Genomic DNA, 19,471 nt, shown 5'->3' with positions numbered 1-19,471 from the left:
ACCTCTCACCCACCCCTTTCTCTCCTTTACTCCGCACTCTCTACCCCTCTCCCCTCACACCCACCCCTATCTCTCCTTTACTCCGCACTCTCTACCCCTCTCCCCTCTCCCCCACCCCTTTCTCTCCTTTACTCCGCACTCTCTACCCCTCTCCCCTCACACCCACCCCTATCTCTCCTTTACTCCGCACTCTCTACCCCTCTCACCTCTCACCCACCCCTTTCTCTCCTTTACTCCGTACTCTCTACCCCTCTCCCCTCACACCCACCCCTATCTCTCCTTTACTCCGCACTCTCTACCCCTCTCCCCTCTCACCCATCCCTTTCTCTCCTTTACTCCGCACTCTCTACCCCTCTCCCCTCACACCCACCCCTTTCTCTCCTTTACTCCGCACTCTCTACCCCTCTCCCCTCTCACCCACCCCTATCTCTCCTGTCCGGTCGTACTCTCTACCCCCCACACCCACCCCTTTCTCTCCTGTCCGGTCGTACTCTCTACCCCCCACACCAACCCCTTTCTCTCCTTTACTCCGCACTCTCTACCCCTCTCCCCTCTCACCCACCCCTTTCTCTCCTTTACTCCGCACTCTCTACCCCTCTCCCCTCACACCCACCCCCATCTCTCCTTTACTCCGCACTCTCTACCCATCTCCCCTCTCACCCACCCCTTTCTCTCCTTTACTCCGCACTCTCTACCCCTCTCCCCTCACACCCACCCCTTTTTCTCCTTTACTCCGCACTCTCTACCCCTCTCCCCTCACACCCACCCCTATCTCTCCTGTCCGGTCGTACGCTCTACCCCCCACACCCACCCCTTTCTCTCCTTTACTCCGCACTCTCTACCCCTCTCCCCTCACACCCACCCCTATCTCTCCTGTCCGGTCGTACTCTCTACCCCCCCCCACACCCACCCCTTTCTCTCCTTTACTCCGCACTCTCTACCCCTCTCCCCTCAGACCCACCCCTATCTCTCCTTTACTCCGCACTCTCTCTCTCTCTACCCCTCTCCCTTAACACACATCCATACCCCTTGTTAACTTCTCACACGTCCCTATCTCGCCTTAAGGATTGACTGCAGGGTACGTACATAATATCCCCATATGTCCCAGCGTATAACCTTTCCGGTTTTTTTAACGGATGTTCGCAGAGTCATGAACACTGACCAAAAGCGGCAGTGTATGTTTCTCGTGTCACGCCCTCTGCAACAATAACGCCCGCCATGTTTACCCGCGGTTCGATCATAAATATCTGTGTATACTCTTGTCAGAAATAATGAGTCTCGTTTAATCTTTTCCTTGGTGGTTCAAAGGTGGCCTTTTCTTTCACCGTGCCGGAGAATTCCTATCAGAACTGTTTGTCGCGAAATGATTCGAAGATAAAACGACACTGTCAATTATAGGATATATATACTTTGATATTTGCGAGGGACAGTTAAAAATGAATTCACAAGGATTTAATAAGTTTAAATATTTAAAAAAAACGAAACTTGTTTGACCTTACTGGTCCGTATTTGCGAATTCTTTAGTTTACAGTCGTCCGTGCTGGGTCAACCTGCGAGTGAGTGAGTGAGTGAGTGAGTGAGTGAGTAAGGTTTAGGCTGTTGGCAGGACAGTCCAGGTACAGTGTACTCAGGCCTGGAGTATGCAAATCACCAGAGTCGAACCGGTTTTAGGTGCACTGACACATTTAATCAGTCATGGTCAAGGCTGGCAGTTGCGGGGAAGTGAGCCATCCAAGTACTACCCCCCTTCAATCAGGGACACAGGTGCCTCAGCTGCCCACGTCAGACCTCGCTGTGCAGAATTGCTTCCCTCAGGCGTGCCAGGATCCGATGACTGTGGCCTCGAAACCTAGACTATGAATATGGTCCTTGGTTAGCCAGCACCATATTCGGGTCCAGGTTTCGTACACACACACACGCCCGCGCGCGCGCACGCACACTCACACACACACACCAATTAGAAGATTAGAAACAGGTCTCCTATGCTGGACAAAGAAGACAACAAAATGGATCAGGTTGTCAGTCACAATGACATGGTTGATTGCGGCGTGGTTCGTTGCTAACGATATCGTTCACTGAGTTGTGTTTTCAAGACTCGCTCATTCACCGTCCGACGTCACAGGGTTGGGATATTGGCGTTAAACAAAAACTTAACACATAAAAGATTAGCAAAAGCTGCCATTGATAAGACAGAAAAGTACACGTCAATCACTCGGATACCAGCATTAACCCACAGTTAAGTTGTGTTATTGATTATTACGTAAATACCACCATTTCCGCCCCACCACTTATCACAGTCCATAGAAGTTGAACCTCAGAGGCTGTGCGAACAAGCTTATATACCATGGGCGAAATATTTAGAGCGTCCGCCCGGAGAGCGGAAAGTCCGGGGTTCGATCCCCGGTTGCGTCATGCCAAAAAAAAATGCTACTTGTTGTTACCCTGTCTGGCGCTCAGCATAAGGGGCTAAAACAAGGACTGGTCGGCCCGGAGTGAGTATACTGTGTCTGAGTGGGGTATTCATGTTAAACTGCGGCATGGTATCTCCAGCACCATAAAATCGGCATTAGTGCGGACTAGTACAAGCAGACACACACTCACACACATACACACACACGTGCATGCACGTCGCTATATAAGCGCAATCATCTTGGACGCGACGTTAAACCCCTTTTCACCTGGCCTTATTTTTAGATTAGTAACCTACTGGTATCACACATCTGACCTGGTGTATAGTGACCAGCGCTATTAGCCTGTGTAGGTTGTACTTTTTTTTTGTCACGGAATAGGACTTTGAAGTGTCGTGCGTTTTAGTATAACATCAGATGTCTTAGCTAAAACATTCCGTGCCTTTGTTTCATGTTATTAATGTGTGCGAAGGTCACATTTTCTTATGAACCGACATCTTAGAAAGGTATTACTATATCTGATAATCCATAGTTTGAATGTTCTTTAAAGGAATCATTTATTTTGGATGAACAGATTGTTCAGTAGCGTACGCCAAGTTTCTCGACGTTATCGTGGATCAGTGACGCAACGCTGTTTGGTTGGATATATATATATATATATATATATATATATATATATATATATATATATATATATTGGTTTAATAACCCATTCTTCTAAGTTACAATATAATCATAGGAATGTGTGTGCTGCAAGTTGTATACGTGTTTTAACAGTAAAATAAAATAGTAAATAAAGCGACAAAACCCTTTTAATATTCATAAGAAATAGGAATGTGTGTGCTGCAAGTTGTATACGTGTTTTAACAGTAAATAAAATAGTAAATAAAGCGACAAAACCCTTTCAATATTCATAAGAAATCTTTATTAATATTTTTTGCATATGACGTTTCATAAGATGTGTCACTGTGTTGTTGTTTTAATAGTCTCCTTTCACATCTGAGACAGAAATAATTCACAGAGCCCAAGATAGGGATTCGAGAGCTGCTACAACAGAACAGCCATTGGGGATGGGGTAGGAGCCTCCCCCAAGTATTTGAATCAAAGATTTACTGCCCCGGTGTGTGTGTCTGGACATTGCTGGGATACACTCTCCAAACTGCCCTAAGGGGAAGCAACTCATTCACTCATTCAACTGACGAGACTGTCCTCCCGACCCATGTTATCCACCCAATCCTCTTTCACTCCTATACATCTGGTACCGCCTCTTTGTACTGGTGGATCACAGGAACTCGATGATAGCGTGTATAGCATAATATATTCGTATAGAAAAAATTCACACCCCTCTATATACATATAGTCTATATTTATAGAGGGGTTTAAAAAAAAATTCTATACGAATACTAGTATATTATGCTATACACGCTATCATCGAGTTCCTGTGTGGTGGATGGAGGGTTTGTCCGGAGAGCGGACGGTTGGTGTTCTGATCCCCTGGCTGTGTGTACCAAACGTTATACTGTGTCTGTGTGGGGTATCCAGTTAAACTACAGCATGGTACATGTATCTCAGTTGGCTAGAACTACTTAGCCAGACCACCCCGACAAGTACAAGCAGCCACCTACACCCATTCATGAGTGAAATAACATTGAAATAACCACCCGTAACTACCTCCTACACGTCCGAGTTAAACAGCATACAGAGATCCAGAGGAGTTCTTAACATTTAAACATTTCAAGAGATATTAGATCGGTTCGATGCACAAACGAACATGCTGGTATATTGTCTGAACTGATGCTCATGAACGCATCACATGTGACGTCATAGATGAATGACTCGAGACCACTATTTGACATGTCAGGACGTACACATTGGAAACATCTCTTCTTAACTACCTGCTTCTACATGTTTCGTGTTTCTTTTGGCAGTAAATGTATAACAACCGTATGCCTAACTCATTTGGCAACATATTTTCATCAAATTTACTTGATTACTGAATGCAAATTGCCAAATACACAATAAACCCCTCCTTTTCATTAAGGCTGTACCAAAGACTTATATACAATAGGCTATTGCTGCAGGCTTCCCATCCTATATATCGATCCCAATTGCGTGGATCGAAGCTCATGATGTTAATCACTGGATTGTCTGGTCCAGACTCGATTATTTACAGACCACCGTCATATAGCTGGAATATTGCTGAGTGCGGAGTTAAACAACAAACCAACCAACCAACAACCATCCTACATATATATATAAGTCTTTGGCTGTACCAAGTGCAACCTGGTAACGACACCACCTGTAATGAAGACACAGTGGTTCGTTAATGTTACACGCTTTTGTTTCTACAGAAAACTCCTGACATTAGTGGTGGGTCAGTATCACAGGAGGGGGCAACATACTGTCTTCTTACTCACTGACTGCCTGTGTGAAGTCCTGGTCCTTGTTTGCTATTCCATACAAACACACTGTCCCAGTGTGTCATAAATCCTGGCCTCCGCTGACTCACTCCAGACCCTCTCACAGCATGACATTTATCAGCATTGTAAAGTCATAAATGAAAGGGGGCGGTCAGGTAGGCTAATGGTTAAAGCGTTCGCTCGTCATGCCAAAGACCCGGTTCAATTCCCAAAATGGGTACAATTAGACTTACACTTAGTCTATGAAATCTTATTTTACACAATACCCTTCTTGACTCTCAAAATTAAAAAAATAATTTTCCTTATGCTGATTTCGAGCTCGCAAGAGCTGGCTAGACTTGCTTAGTGTTATTTTCATTACATAAATATATTCCACAGTCAAGGTGCAGGACAAGGGTACAATGTGTGAAGCCCATTTGTGGTGTCCCCTGCTGTTATATTGCTTGAATATTTGAGTGAGTGAGTGAGTGAGTGAGTATGGTTTTACGCCGCTTTTAGCAATATTCCAGCAATATCATGGCAGGGGACACCAGAAATGGGCTTCACACAATGTACCCATGTCGGGAATCGAACCCGGGTCTTCGGCGTGACGAGCGAACGCTTTAACCACTAGGCTACCCGACCGCCCTAAATGATAAGAAAAGTCAGTACTTATGTTGTATTAATTTATTTGATTTTTTTTACAAAAATATCACATTCATATAAAAATCCTGTGCAAAATGTTTACAATACACATTCTCTAAACATGCCCATTATTCAGTTGGAAATGTGACAATTTGATTTTTCTACTGAATACGATGATACTTTCAACAAAACTGTTTCCATGTACTTTGCATGAAAGGCATTTTCCAACTTTGTTCAATAAATATTTTAACCAAAAAACGAAACAACTGTCAATAATGGAACCAGTTCCAGATATAGATGGCATCATTACATTCTATGTACAATATGTAAATATAGTATATACAAGTTACGTTGGTTAATGTACATATGTCTACACCGATATCAGATCATGCTCCAGCTTACCCAGTACACTTCTGTACATCCAGGCCTAAATGCAGCACTAATTACACAGAGTACTGGATAATTACACATATTTCCATGACACACAATATATCATCTGTCTCAGTGCACATACAGAACAAAACTTTTGTTTACTTTCATATAAAGGGACTATAGATACTTGCTGACAATGTCTAAAAATCATTTCAGGTAGGGAGAAAGGATTCAATTATGGCGTTACTCTAGAGCTGACGAGGTATTCAAGTTCCAACTGGGGCAAAACGAAGGTACCATATTCAACATAATAAGCACCCAGTTCACGGAGATATTTGCTAATATATTGGCTAGTGAACAATCCCAATTATCACCCCTTCCGATTGATCAATGTACACAATACTTATTTATTTGCGTATAATACGCACATGTGTGTTATATGCACCCTTAATTATGGGCAATTAAATTCTGGAAAAATATATCTGTCGTACATAAACATTTCAGGCTGTCAGCATAAACCACAAAATTTATCTTTCAACTCTGTTTTTTCACCAAAATAATATTCTAATAAGAGCCCCCTATTTCTAATTTTGAGAGCTCCCTGGGTGCTTATTACGTCGAATACGGTAAATGTCTAAAAGACAATGTTTTGCTTTTTCTGTTATATCACATATAAAAGCTATTATATCCTTGACACATGCTGGCAGTACTGTTTATGGCGTGCCAGACAAAGACTGTTTTGACAATTTTTGCATTACTCTGAAAGAATGTTCATGTTTTTTCTCGTGACAATGTGGCCACTGAATCTGAAAACTCGAAGCACCTGAGTCGCATGTGATAACTCCAGTAATCCCCAATACATGTGTCAGGTTATTTATATATATCACCCTGGTCTGTATGAGTGAGGCATGTACGTAAACACTAATCCAGAGTAGTTTTCTTCCTGAATCACTGAGCATCAGGCTGATATTTGTTTTTCGCAATGTTGGTCTGTCGCATTCCCTGAGACGGTATTACATCGGGTCCATTCCTGGAAACAAAAGACAATGTTGGGTCACTCATTCCAGGTTTCTCATTGGCTAGTTCTTTTGTACACTTAAGGATTGACTGTGTATTTTATTCGGTTCATTGAGGTATGAAAGGAAAAACCATGGGCAAACTGTTTTCATATTGGTTTTTTTTATTTATACCTCAATTAACCATAAAAAAGTACACAGACAATCCTTATAATTAACTTCAACATGTTTTATCTACAACAGATTAATTTTTAATTTTTGTTGTTGTTTAACACTGCACAAATCTTTTGGATCTGGACCAGACAATCCAGTGATTGATATCATGAGCATCTATCCACGCAATTGGGATACGATGACTTGCATCAACCAAGTCAGCGAGCCTGACAACCTGATCCCGTTAGTCCCTTTGCTTAAGACCTATTCTAATCCAGATCTTCACGGGTTCAACAGATTAATAAAAAACAACAATGCAAATCAGAGCAGACGAAGATAACAAGATTGATAAACATTCCTGGCATATGAATACATACTGACAGAGATTAAGTATGCCATCACTTACGTGTCTGTTGTGAATCCATGAAATCTTTATGACTGAAAGATACAAAATTATGAACGAATGTTTATACAACATCTCTGCTTGATACAACAAAGCATGGAGCAATGATTCGTCAACATTCATGATGCAATTTATTCACTTATTACGAATCTAAAAATTTAGTAACTGTATGACATTTAGTTAAAAGTCTATTAGAGTACCGTATTCAACGTAATAAGCGCCCCGCTTTAATAAGCGCCCACGGCGACATTTGCTAATATATTGGCCAGTGAACAATCCCAATTAGCACCCCTTCCGATTGATCAATGTACACAATACTTATTTATTCGCGTATAATACGCACATGTGTGTTATATGCACCCTTAATTATGGGCAATTATATTCTGGAAAAATATATCTGTCGTACATAAACACTTCAGGCTGTCAGCATAAACCACAAAATTTATCTTTCAACTCTGTTTTTTTCACTAAAATAATATTCTAATAAGAGCCCCCTATTTCTAATTTTGAGAGTGCCCTGGGCGCTTATTACATCGAATACGGTAATTAAACAGAGTATAGAGGGCATGTGTGTGGTCAGCGGCAGTCAGCGGGTCTTGCTCGACAAGCATTCAGTAAGGGTGGGGTAGCAGAGTGGTTCAAGAATTTACGTGTCACACCGAAGAAGAGGGTTTGCTTCTCCACATGAGAACAATGCATTAAATAGGGTTGGGACGAGTCCAAATGTACTACCCGGGTACCCACCCCACTATTACCCAACCCTACCCGGGTACCCGGTGTAAGTCTCAAGAGTTTGGTACAAAATGTCCGATTGGGAATAGTTTGACCGTAGCCCTGGCAAAATGTATTTAGATACATGTATAAAACAATCTGGTCATGCATACGCTGAAGTTGACTGAAGTTTTATCTTTATTCAAACCCATAGAGGTCAGAAGGAATGGGTGCAAAGTCAGAAAGAAATGCGAACATTAGTGACTGCCTTAAACAATATATCACGTGACTAACCACAGGTCTGGGTAGTTCTGTGGGTACCCGGGTCCTACTCAGTACCTATCCGCTCCGAGTACTCAAGGTATCTGTCCTAGTGCTAGCGTGAAGTCTATTTCTGGTGTCCCTCACCCATGCATTTAATATATACACGTTCACTGTACAGAAGGCAGAAGAGCTTATGGGGTTCGGGGTCACAGAGGTCCATTTACACCTACTTTTTATACAGAATGCAGATGGCGCCGATGAGGATGCAGCAGCAGATGAAGATGAAGATGGCCAAGGCGACTAGCGTCCACCACAATGGTGCCCAGCTGATCTTGTCCAGGGATGACCGCGCCTTATAGCAGGACTGTCAAAAACACAAAACCGATCAACATCCACAATTGAGGCCATACATCACAACTTATGGAATGACAACATCGCCTTTACAGTAAATAAAGAAGTTGGTATCCATAAATTGTGTCTACTTTGTCATCCCTCAACGTCTAAGTTATACCAATCAAACAATTCAAATTATGGAATGTGTACCCACGCAACATTTCCATGGCAGTATAGAATACTACTTGTTTGACAACACCTCATGTACCCATACATCAGTTTCAAGGCAGTATAGAATACTACTTGTTTGACAACACCTCATAGCAATCGATCCCAAATTGATCACTACCTATCCCATCATCCCTAGCATAGTTGAGTTATATATCCGAGGATGAATGGCGACATACATGTAATTACAAATATTCTTATTCTACTGCAGCACGGTGGGGTAGGTGTTCGCTCGTCCTGCCAAAGGCCCTGGTTCCCCATGTGGGTAAAGCCAAACTCTCTCTTACTCATTTATTCTACTGTTTCCATAAAAACAGCTACAAAGAGTTGAATCTTCCAAAATTGAGATTCTATTCCCACTAGATGGTCTGTAACAGCTTAATTTAGCCTTCGTCTTGATCATTATTAATCAATAATGTTTTGTTGTAGAATAATCTTTCCACAATACCAGGTTGAATCACACAAGCATGGACTCCTTTCACTAAGTTGAATCATGTCTTCACACACAGACTCACCCCCGGGCTTCGAGCACCATACTTCTGCAGGACTTTAACATAGCTGGCGCTGTCCAGGGTGGTGGACCCATCCCTCACACTCTGAACCTTGTCCTGGGATACCACCACAAAACACAAATCTGTCCTAGAAAACACAAAGAAATATTAATTTAATAAAAAGCATAACATCATCTTTCTATCATTACTTGAAGTTGTAAGCCTCTAGGATTCCTCCCTGAAAGTGGGACATGGGTAGCCCAATGGCTAATGGCACCGCTAGTTGCTGTTCAGAGTTGCCTCCCCTATCCATGGCAGGATCTGCTGATCATAGGTTCAAATCACGATCCTTTTATGGACCTTGGTTTGTAAACATCTATGACCTGGATCTTCTCCAATCTAAAGACACTGTCATCAAACTGAACCAGTGTATAACCCTACTTACTTACTCCTCCAAGACAGTTATTGTGCAAATCTTACTTGGTGGAGTCGTTATCTGTGACGCCTCTGTGGTAGGAAATCTGCTGAACCTTGAAATAGGAGTTACTACTCACACCATTCAGCTCTCTGAAAAACACAAACAAAATAATACAATACTCTCTCCAGACTGACGCTAAGTGTCTGAAAAGATATATAATTTTGATAGAAACAAAAAAGTCTATCGAAACAGAAAAGCAGCCCCAGTGAAAAAGAAGATTCAGAGCCTAATAATAATAATAATAATGATAATTGATTTGTAAAGCGCCTAATATCCATCGACATTTGCTCACTGGCGCTGTGACAAAGTTAAAATGTAATGTCTATGTACATATGCCAACAATCAGGAGATCTATTGAAAAGCTGAAGTGAAGAAGTGGGTTTTGAGGAGAGACTTAAACGTTTCCTTAGAAGCAGAGTTTCTCAGATTCAAAGGCAAAGAGTTCCATAACTGTGGACTGCAAAAGGAGAAGGCACGGTCAGACATAGCAGAAGTAGACAGAGGCTGATACAGTAGAGTTCCACCAGAGGATCGGAGAGCACGCTCTTGAGAGTACAGGGATATAAGATCTTTGAAATAGTCTGGATAGTCGCTATTGTTGAGGCAGTCGTGAGTGATGATACATATCTTATAGTTTATACGAAAGGAGACTGGAAGCCAATGTAGTGCTTTGAGGACAGGACTGATATGATTGGATCTTGGAACTTTAGAGATGCATCTAGCTGCAGCATCTGCTTTGGGGCTAGACATGCTAGGGTCATTGTATAAATTTCCTGATAAGGTGGAAAATCTAGACTTGCTTCATTTACGACTTTTACATTACAGTTAGGGCTAGGCGGAAGGAAAATAATATGGTTCAGGGACTGTGAGACAGACTACACTCTCTCCAATCCTTTATAGAAGCAAGTTGGATTCAAGATTTTCCGACAAAACTTTTTGCAGACTCCAAGTTATGGTGCTAGGGATTTATCCAGGAGTTCAAAGTAAGTGGCTTTGGCAAGCAAACTTGGACAAAATAGTTCAAAATTTGAGTATTTTAATGTTTTTATTTTCGTAAATTTTGAGGAATTGGTAAATTTTTAATTCAAATTGGGAATTTTCACTATCATATGTTGCAGACTTGGGGCCGAATTACGGCCTCTGAAAAGGTCTAAGTAAACTGGTGTAGCAGCTAATGATCACTGAAGTGAATGGAAACAAAATCTCGGTTACACAAACAGAACTCTTCACCATGTTTAGGCCTGGACTGAAAGGGGGCAACAGACTACACACTCTCCAGACCATGTCGAACTGACGGAAATACTTAAGTCTTCCTTGTGTTTTGTCTACAACTCAACAACAACTACATGAGCAGCCAGATACAGAATGATCTTAGACCATGAAGACTGCATGTCCTAGTCATTCTGAGAGGAGCAAACGTACGTGAGTAGACTGTCCATCTTGTTGCGGGCTTGGTTTGGTGTTTCATCGATTACAACCCGCATTGTCTGGGCTGGCTCGAAGACGTAGACCTGAAACAGTTTCACCAAATATGAGTGAGTGAGTGAGTAAGTGAGTTGGGTTTAACGCGGCTTTTAACATTATTCCAGTTATATCACGGCGTGTCAGCTTAATGTGGGAGGAAAGCCTGAAGTGATTCAGATCTCAGACGTTTACCACTTCGGTGAAACCCACGAGCACGGGTATGGTGCTGACAAACCTAGAAACATAATCGGGGCGAACCGGGATTCGAACCCATAATCATAGGTTTCTGGCATGCCCAAGGGACGCAACTCTGCACAGCTAATCGCGGTGCCTTAGACGACTGGGCCACCCGTGCCCCCTCACCAAATATGAAACAAAGCTTGACAGCTTAAGTTTGTGCCATTGTGTATATACATTTGTATATATATACATGGCCCTCCTTAAGTGGCAATACAAGGGACACAGCTAGTGAGGAGTAAAGCTCAATAACTTGTTTGTTTGTTTGTTTAACACTTCACTCAGCAATATTCCAGCTATATGACGGCGGTCTGTACATAATTGAGACTGGGCCAGACAATCCAGTGATAAACATCATATGCATCGATCCACGCATTTGGAATACGATAACATGCATAACCCAAGTCAGCGAGCCTGACCACCCGATCCCATTAGTCGCCTCTAACGACAAGCATAACCACCTTTTATGACAAACATGGGTTGCTGAAGACCTATTCTAACCCGGATCTTCACGGGTCAATAGCACATGCTAATAAACTTGACCAACATTATAATATTTGAGCAACTCTCCCTGTATTCTTTATGCAACATATTTTAAAATCATCAAAGTGTACCAAGAAAATTGATATAATTATCAAGAATTTCCCCTGAAATTCAATCTTTAGGATTCAATAATTCAGGGTCAACATGATGATTCCTAATGAAGGAATTGCCAGGGACCCAAAATTAGTAATCCGTATTCTAGTTAAACAGTGTCTAGTTAATATATTTTTTTCATTTTCTGAGAGGTACCATATTTTGTTATTTTACTGAATATTTGAGTCCGAGGGGCCCATACCATGAAGCTATTTAATTAGCTGTTTGATTACTGTAAATCCATGTTTGGGAGTTACGTCTCTTCTTGAACCAGTGTCTGATTGATGAGACTCACATATAGTTTCATGGTATCCTTCAACACAGGTTTGTCCACATCCTCCGCCTGTAGTGTGACCTCGAAGAAGCTGCCGGGGAGGCTGTATTCGCTGTAGGAGGGGTAGTTGGTGCTGACAGTGCCAGTGTCGGGGCTGACGATGAAGGAGCCAAGCAGGGGATAGCTGGGGTAGCCGGTTTCGCTGAACACAATCCCTGTTATGCTGTAGCGGACTCGATTGAACCGATCGCTGTCCGAGTCTATGGCCTCCACTCGAACCACTGTCCTCTCAGTGGGCACCGATGGCACAACTGGAACAAAGTCATATATATGGTCATACACATCTTTCATTCAAGTTCAACCAGAAATATAACCCCATATTTTAGATCAAAAAGTAGCTAATTATATACCAGTTCTAATTCAAGACTCACTTCTTACAAAATTTCCCAACCCACAAATGGCAAAACTAGTGTCAGTATTATCTCATGTATAAAATATTGAGCAGTTCTTCACATTTCTGTGCCATGAATGAGATAGTGAGTGAGTGAGTGAGTATGGTTTTACGCCACTTTTAGCAATATTCCAGCAATATCACGGCAGGGGACACCAGAAATGGGCTTCACGTATTGTACTCATGTCGGGAATCGAACCCGGGTCTTCGGCGCGACGAGCGAACGCTTTACCACCAGGCTACCCGACCGCCCCCATAAATGTGATAAGAAAAAACACAGACTGTTACCTTCATGTAACACCTTCTTCAGAAACTTGGGACTGTTATCATTGACATCGCTGAGTGTGACAATCACATATGCAACATGAGACGTATCCGTCATCTGATCAACAGGGTAGACGGATGCTTGCCGCTTCCTCCGCTGTGCCACCTTGGCTCTAACACACACAAGGTGGGTGGCATTGGCCTCCCTGTCAAGAGACTTGTCAGTATATATGACACCCTGGCTGTCAACGGTGAAGCTTCCAGTACTTTGTCTTTGACCTGCAAAAGAGTTCAGAGTTTAAGGGCAACAACAAATAAGTCATTTCTTTAGAATCTCACGTGTTCAGTATGAGTAGTCTGTAGTACAACACCCTAAGTCTCCCCTTTGAAGATCGATTTGCTTAAACCCCAGCCTGCTATATATGTCAGGTACAGTACTTGATAGCTGAGGGATATGAATGGGTGCATCTTCCCCAGGCAAGGGAGTTAACTGACTATAAAATTTCAGTTTCCACCCTTGCCGAACTAGGCCAGAATTTCCAGACTTGATCATAGCGCCACCAGTGGCTATTACGAGTTATATCCCTCCTATTGACCAATCAGATTACACCTCTGAAATCACTTGTATTTGTCAAACAAAATGGCGGCCAAGGTAATACAATATCATCGATAATCAAGATCTATATTGAAATAAAACGGCTCTTACACCGTGAAGTGCATCAACCCACCAGAGCACCCCAAAACATGAAAAGATTTGGAGTTGACGGTAAAGCGAGTAGTTGACTGAAATCCACGTTGTTTATGAACTGGATGTCAGTTTGTTACAAGATTTTGATTGGACTATGCATAGACTCGTTAGTCCAGCCAACATATGATTCCGGAGTTCCAGCCAAGTTCAGCAAGGGTGGAAACTGGACTTTTATAGTCAGTTAACTCCCTTGCCTCGGGAAGATGGAGGGCGGCCACAGACGAGACCTGGCTCACTGTGGTGTGTCAGTACAATGACCGGAGGTGTCAATTTTCTCAATTATGTCCATAATTCCTGAGACATGAACTGTCTTCAGGACTTGTGGGGATGTCTCATGGCCCTGGACGATGAATAGTTTGAGTGAGTGAGTGAGTATGGTTTTACGCCGCTTTTAGCAATATTCCAGCAATATCACGGCGGGGGATACCAGAAATGAGCTTCACACATTGTACCCATGTCGGGAATCGAACCCGGGTCTTCGGCGTGACGAGCGAACGCTTTAACCACTAGGCTACCCGACCGCCCCGAATAGTTAGACATCAGGGTGCTATATTATTTACTGTGTATATAAATTTTACTTACACAATGGAATATTTGTCTCTAATTCATACGTCACGCCATTGATGATCGCATCCAGATCACACGCTCTGACCTTGTACACGGAGGTCATTACTGGCGTGTCCTCAGATATCGTAACCCTAAGGGGTACCTCAAGCTGGAAGAGGAAATCAACATGTAAGTCACTGGAAATTCATGTTTATTTATGGCTGATATTCAGTTTATGTCCAAACTAAATGAAACATAAAGATTTTGTATCACCGTGTCAGTGACACCATCAAGCTTCACAAATTGTATCCATGTAGCGGGTCTGACCCGGGTGTTAAGTGAGACGAGTGGGTACTTCCACCGCTATGCTACTCCACCCCTTCTCAATGGAAGCAGAATGATGGTCAAACACGCAACAGTCTTGCAAAATAGTGTTTACTGTTGTGGTCAAGAAAAGCTTCAAATAGCCAAATCAAAGATTCCATGAATGATAAGTTACCAGCTGGGGTATTCTCAGACTAACATCTAGTCTCTCAAATGAACATTTTTACAGAAAAAAGACGGCAACAGTATATAAACTGTAAATTTCTCATTTAACTCGTCAATCGAAACTGTTTGTTTCGCAAAGCGCCATTTTTGTTATTTGACCAGGGTGTATTCTTTCACTTCCAACAGCGTTCTCCTAGCTTTCAAGAATAATTTTTGTTAACTTAATTTTGTATATAATCATATCAAAATGTATTATAAAGAATTTCCATGTCCCTAAATATTTTTTGATACTTTTGTTTATATTTTTTAAGATTTTGAAAACACGAATGTACTTTTCAAGTCGCAAATACAAGGGGTGGTAAACCGTCCCTGTGTGTTAGGTAGGGAGAATTTATGTTTCAAGGTTTTACATTTGTAATGAAATAATTGAATTTTCTGGTAGACAACTACACAAAAAGTATATAATAAATAAGATATGTATTACTCACCGAGAGGCCTGGGCATGCCCCGAATTCTGGCACATTGTCATTTTTATCTCGGACATAGATCGTCAGTGCCCGGAAACTCTGTAGCGTTGTGTTGGCCCTGTCTGTCGCAACCAGGATGAGCTGAAGGCAGGATGATGAGGGGGGTTATACACAATGTGCTCATTTGGAGCTAAGGCTTAAAAAATAGAAGAATGGGTTCTCAGGCAATGACTTTTGAAAATATAGTGTGGGCGGGCGGTGTTATTTTGTTTTTTTCATTTGTTGAAACTAGTATGTATTCAAATAAACAGTTATGTACCATCAACCTGGGAAAGGGCCTCCCTACTAGGGCTGGGACGAGTCCAAATTTACCCACTGTAGGTCCCAGGAGATGTCTCAAAATGTCGGATAGGGAACATTTTTAGCATAGCCCTGGCAAAACGTATTTAGATACATGTATTAAACATTCTCGTCATTCATACACTGAAGTTTAATTAAGTTATATCTTTATTCAACATTATGAAAAATGAGAAGGATACATAAACATGCATACAGACTCCTATTGCCGCCATGACCATAACACGAGAGGTGCAGTAAAGCAGTGCGCATGTGAAGGGAAGTAACTGTGTGCTATATTGGATCGCATTGTTTTTAAGGTTAGGATTTTTCTATTTATTTGAAAAGGGTGGACTTAATGATGTGGGCGGTGCCTGAAAACCAAGACTATTATTATTTTAGACAAAACTATTATTCTTTTAGGCAAAACTTTTCAATTTCCCAGTTTACGTATTACGTATTTCTTGCTAAATACCTTCGCTGACCCGGATCACTCATCCAGGGCCCCAAGATGGCTGTGTATTTATTGAATGAGTAAAGATTATGTTGTACCAGCATCTTGTTTTGTTTCATTCATGAACTTCAATTCATACCTTCAGACTTCAAAATTTAGAATTATGTAATATATAGTGATAAGTATCGCAATACGGCCTTGTGCATCGCAAAATATTGTGATAGACTTTAAACCTCCAATAACCATCTCTATTCCTCACCCACCTGTATGATAGCGGTTTCCTCCCTGTCGAACACCGCATTAGTTGTGAGTCTCCCTGTGGTGCTGTTAATCTTGAACTTTTCATACTGTGGACTCGCAGAATTCAGGCTGAAGATGACCTCCGGCCCAACGGAGCGTGCTACTGCTTGTGCGACCAGGACTAACTGCTCCTCTGATGTACCCTGAGACACATAGCAGTCACAGAACTATGTCACAAACACTCACACCTACAAAGTGAGACTCATTCTCACGGTCAGATTTTATAACTAACGCAAAACTACATACATGCTCCTTACATACAACATACAGACTACATACAGACTACATACATGCTCCTTACATACTACATACAGACTCCATATAGGCAACATACAGACAACATACAGACTGCAAACAGACTCTTTACATACTACATACAGGCAACATACAGACTACATACATGCTCCTTACATACAACATACAGACTACATACATGCTCCTTACATACAACATACAGACTCCATATAGGCAACATACAGACAACATAAAGACAACATAAAGACTACAAACAGACTCTTTACATACTACATACAGGCAACATACAGACTACATACAGATTCCATACACACAATGTACAGACAACATACAGACTACATGCAGACTACATACAGACTACATACAGGCAACATACAGACTACAAACAGAATCTTTACATACTACATACAGGCAACATACAGACTACAGACATACTACATAAAGACAACATACAGACTACATACAGACTACATACAGACTACATACATGCAACATACAGACTACAAAGTGACTCTTTACATACTACTTAAAGACAACATACAGACTCCGTATAGACAACATACAGACTACATACAGACCAAATACATACTACATACAGGCTACATACATACTACATACATACTACATACATACCACATAGACTACATACAGACTACATACATACTACATACAGACTACAGACATACTACATACATACTACATACAGACTACATACACATACATACTACATACAGACTACATACATACTGCATAAGACTACATACAGACGACATACAGATGACATACATACGACATACAGACTACAGACATACTACATACATACTACATACATACTACAGACATACTACATACATACTAAATACATACTACATACATACTACATACAGTTTACATACATACTACATACATACTACATACAGACTACATACATACTACATACATACTGCATAAGACTACATACAGACTACATACATACTACATACAGATGACATACAGATGACATACAGACTACATACAGACTACATACATACTTAATACAGACTACATACATACTACATACATACTACATACAGACTACATACAGACTACATACATACTACATACATACTACATACAGACTACATACATACTACATACATACTACATATTTACTACATACAGACTACATACAGACAACATACAGACTACATACAGACAACATACAGACTACATACAGACCAAATACATACTACATACAGGCTACATACAGACCAAATACATACTACATACAGGCTACTTACATACTACATACAGACTACATACAGTCGACATACAGATACGTACCTCATCTATATAGTATGGATCTCCCAGTCGTGGTATGCTCCACTGGGGACGGCCATCATCAAGCTGACCGCTGCGGATGTTGATGATCACCTGGGTCTCGTTGTACAGAGATGGGATGCCTCTGTCCTCCGCTCGGACCGTCACATTGAAGGGGCTGTACGGGGACTGGTCGCGCAGGGAACGCTGGGTCAAGATGTACCCAGTGTTGGTGATCCGGAACAGGTTTGAGGCTGGAAATGAAATACTCAACTAATGAGGTGAGGTGAGGTGAGGTTGGGTGAGGTGAGGTGGGATATAACATCACATTCAAGACTACTGCACTTCTGTAACAACATATATAGCCATGGTACTGTCTTAACTAACAAGCTTCCTCTATACATCTTGTAACGTGTGGATTAGCCAGGTTTCCCTGTACATCTTACAAAGTCTGGATTAACCAGGTTTCTCTGTACATCTTACAAAGTCTGGATTAACCAGGTTTCTCTGTACATCTTACAAAGTCTGGATTAACCAGGTTTCGCAGTACATCTTACAAAGACTAGATTGACAAGGTTTCTCTGTACATCTTACAAAGTCTGGATTAACAAGCTTCCTCTGTACATCTGTTAAAGTCTGGATTAACCAGGTTCCTCTGTCCACTTACAATCAGTCATAGAATAAACTATATCTCCATTGGTTCCAGCATCCCCATCTGTTGCTATGATACGTCCGACACTCTGCCCGATTTTGTAATTCTCCACAACATAGAAGGGGTAGATGGCGCTGAACTGGGGAACCTGGTCATTCACATCCAACACTGTGATGGTCAGCTGCAGAAATATGATGCTTGTTACATACAGCGTTGCAAACCATGTTGACACACATTCACTAAATACAGAAAAAATAACAAATAAGTTTGGCTATGACATGGCCTGATTTTATTTACATTCTGTTTGAATAGGTGGTGAAGTTTAAACATGACTTCTATTTTCACAATAACAAATAATCAGAAACTTAAGAAATAAATTTTACAGAAGTTAATCTTCAAAAATACAGAGTTGATTTATGTAGTTCAACTTCAATACAGGTCCTACCATGGCCTACCCAGCTGTTGATAACGTGTATGATAAAGCTACTAGCTGATAGGACTTATATACAGAGAATATAGCCATACAACCATGGCCTACCCAGCTGTTGATCACATGTATGATAAAGCTACTAGCTGATAGGACTTATATACAGAGAATATAGCCATACAACCATGGCCTACCCAGCTGTTGATCACATGTATGACAAAGCTACCAGCTGATAGGACTTATATACAGAGAATATAGCCATACAACCATG

At 41.5% G+C, this 19,471-nt stretch overlaps 1 protein-coding gene across 1 annotated transcript in view; it reads right to left on the bottom strand.

Annotated features, from left to right (window-relative positions):
- Positions 1-6,477: 6,477 nt before the first annotated feature.
- The window catches only part of LOC124131952 (cadherin-23-like), a 50,024-nt gene continuing 37,030 nt past the window's right edge, over positions 6,478-19,471 (bottom strand). Inside the window, exons 29-41 of the mRNA XM_048400859.1 lie at positions 18,789-18,954; positions 18,146-18,375; positions 16,531-16,710; positions 15,499-15,618; positions 14,558-14,690; positions 13,252-13,506; positions 12,534-12,823; positions 11,324-11,412; positions 9,904-9,990; positions 9,448-9,571; positions 8,602-8,735; positions 7,400-7,431; positions 6,478-6,854 (exon numbers count right to left, since the gene is read on the bottom strand). Of these exons, the coding sequence (XP_048256816.1) occupies positions 6,838-6,854; positions 7,400-7,431; positions 8,602-8,735; positions 9,448-9,571; positions 9,904-9,990; positions 11,324-11,412; positions 12,534-12,823; positions 13,252-13,506; positions 14,558-14,690; positions 15,499-15,618; positions 16,531-16,710; positions 18,146-18,375; positions 18,789-18,954 (1,857 nt within the window). The 3' untranslated portion in view covers positions 6,478-6,837. The remainder of the gene's footprint in view (positions 6,855-7,399; positions 7,432-8,601; positions 8,736-9,447; positions 9,572-9,903; positions 9,991-11,323; positions 11,413-12,533; positions 12,824-13,251; positions 13,507-14,557; positions 14,691-15,498; positions 15,619-16,530; positions 16,711-18,145; positions 18,376-18,788; positions 18,955-19,471) is intronic.

Source organism: Haliotis rufescens, unplaced genomic scaffold (genome assembly GCF_023055435.1).
Source record: "Haliotis rufescens isolate VD_foot unplaced genomic scaffold, xgHalRufe1.0.p SCAF_20, whole genome shotgun sequence".
In the NCBI taxonomy this organism is placed as follows: Eukaryota; Metazoa; Mollusca; class Gastropoda; order Lepetellida; family Haliotidae; genus Haliotis; species Haliotis rufescens.
Note: the sequence above shows the minus strand (reverse complement) of the source record. Positions and strands in the feature narration are given on the sequence as shown.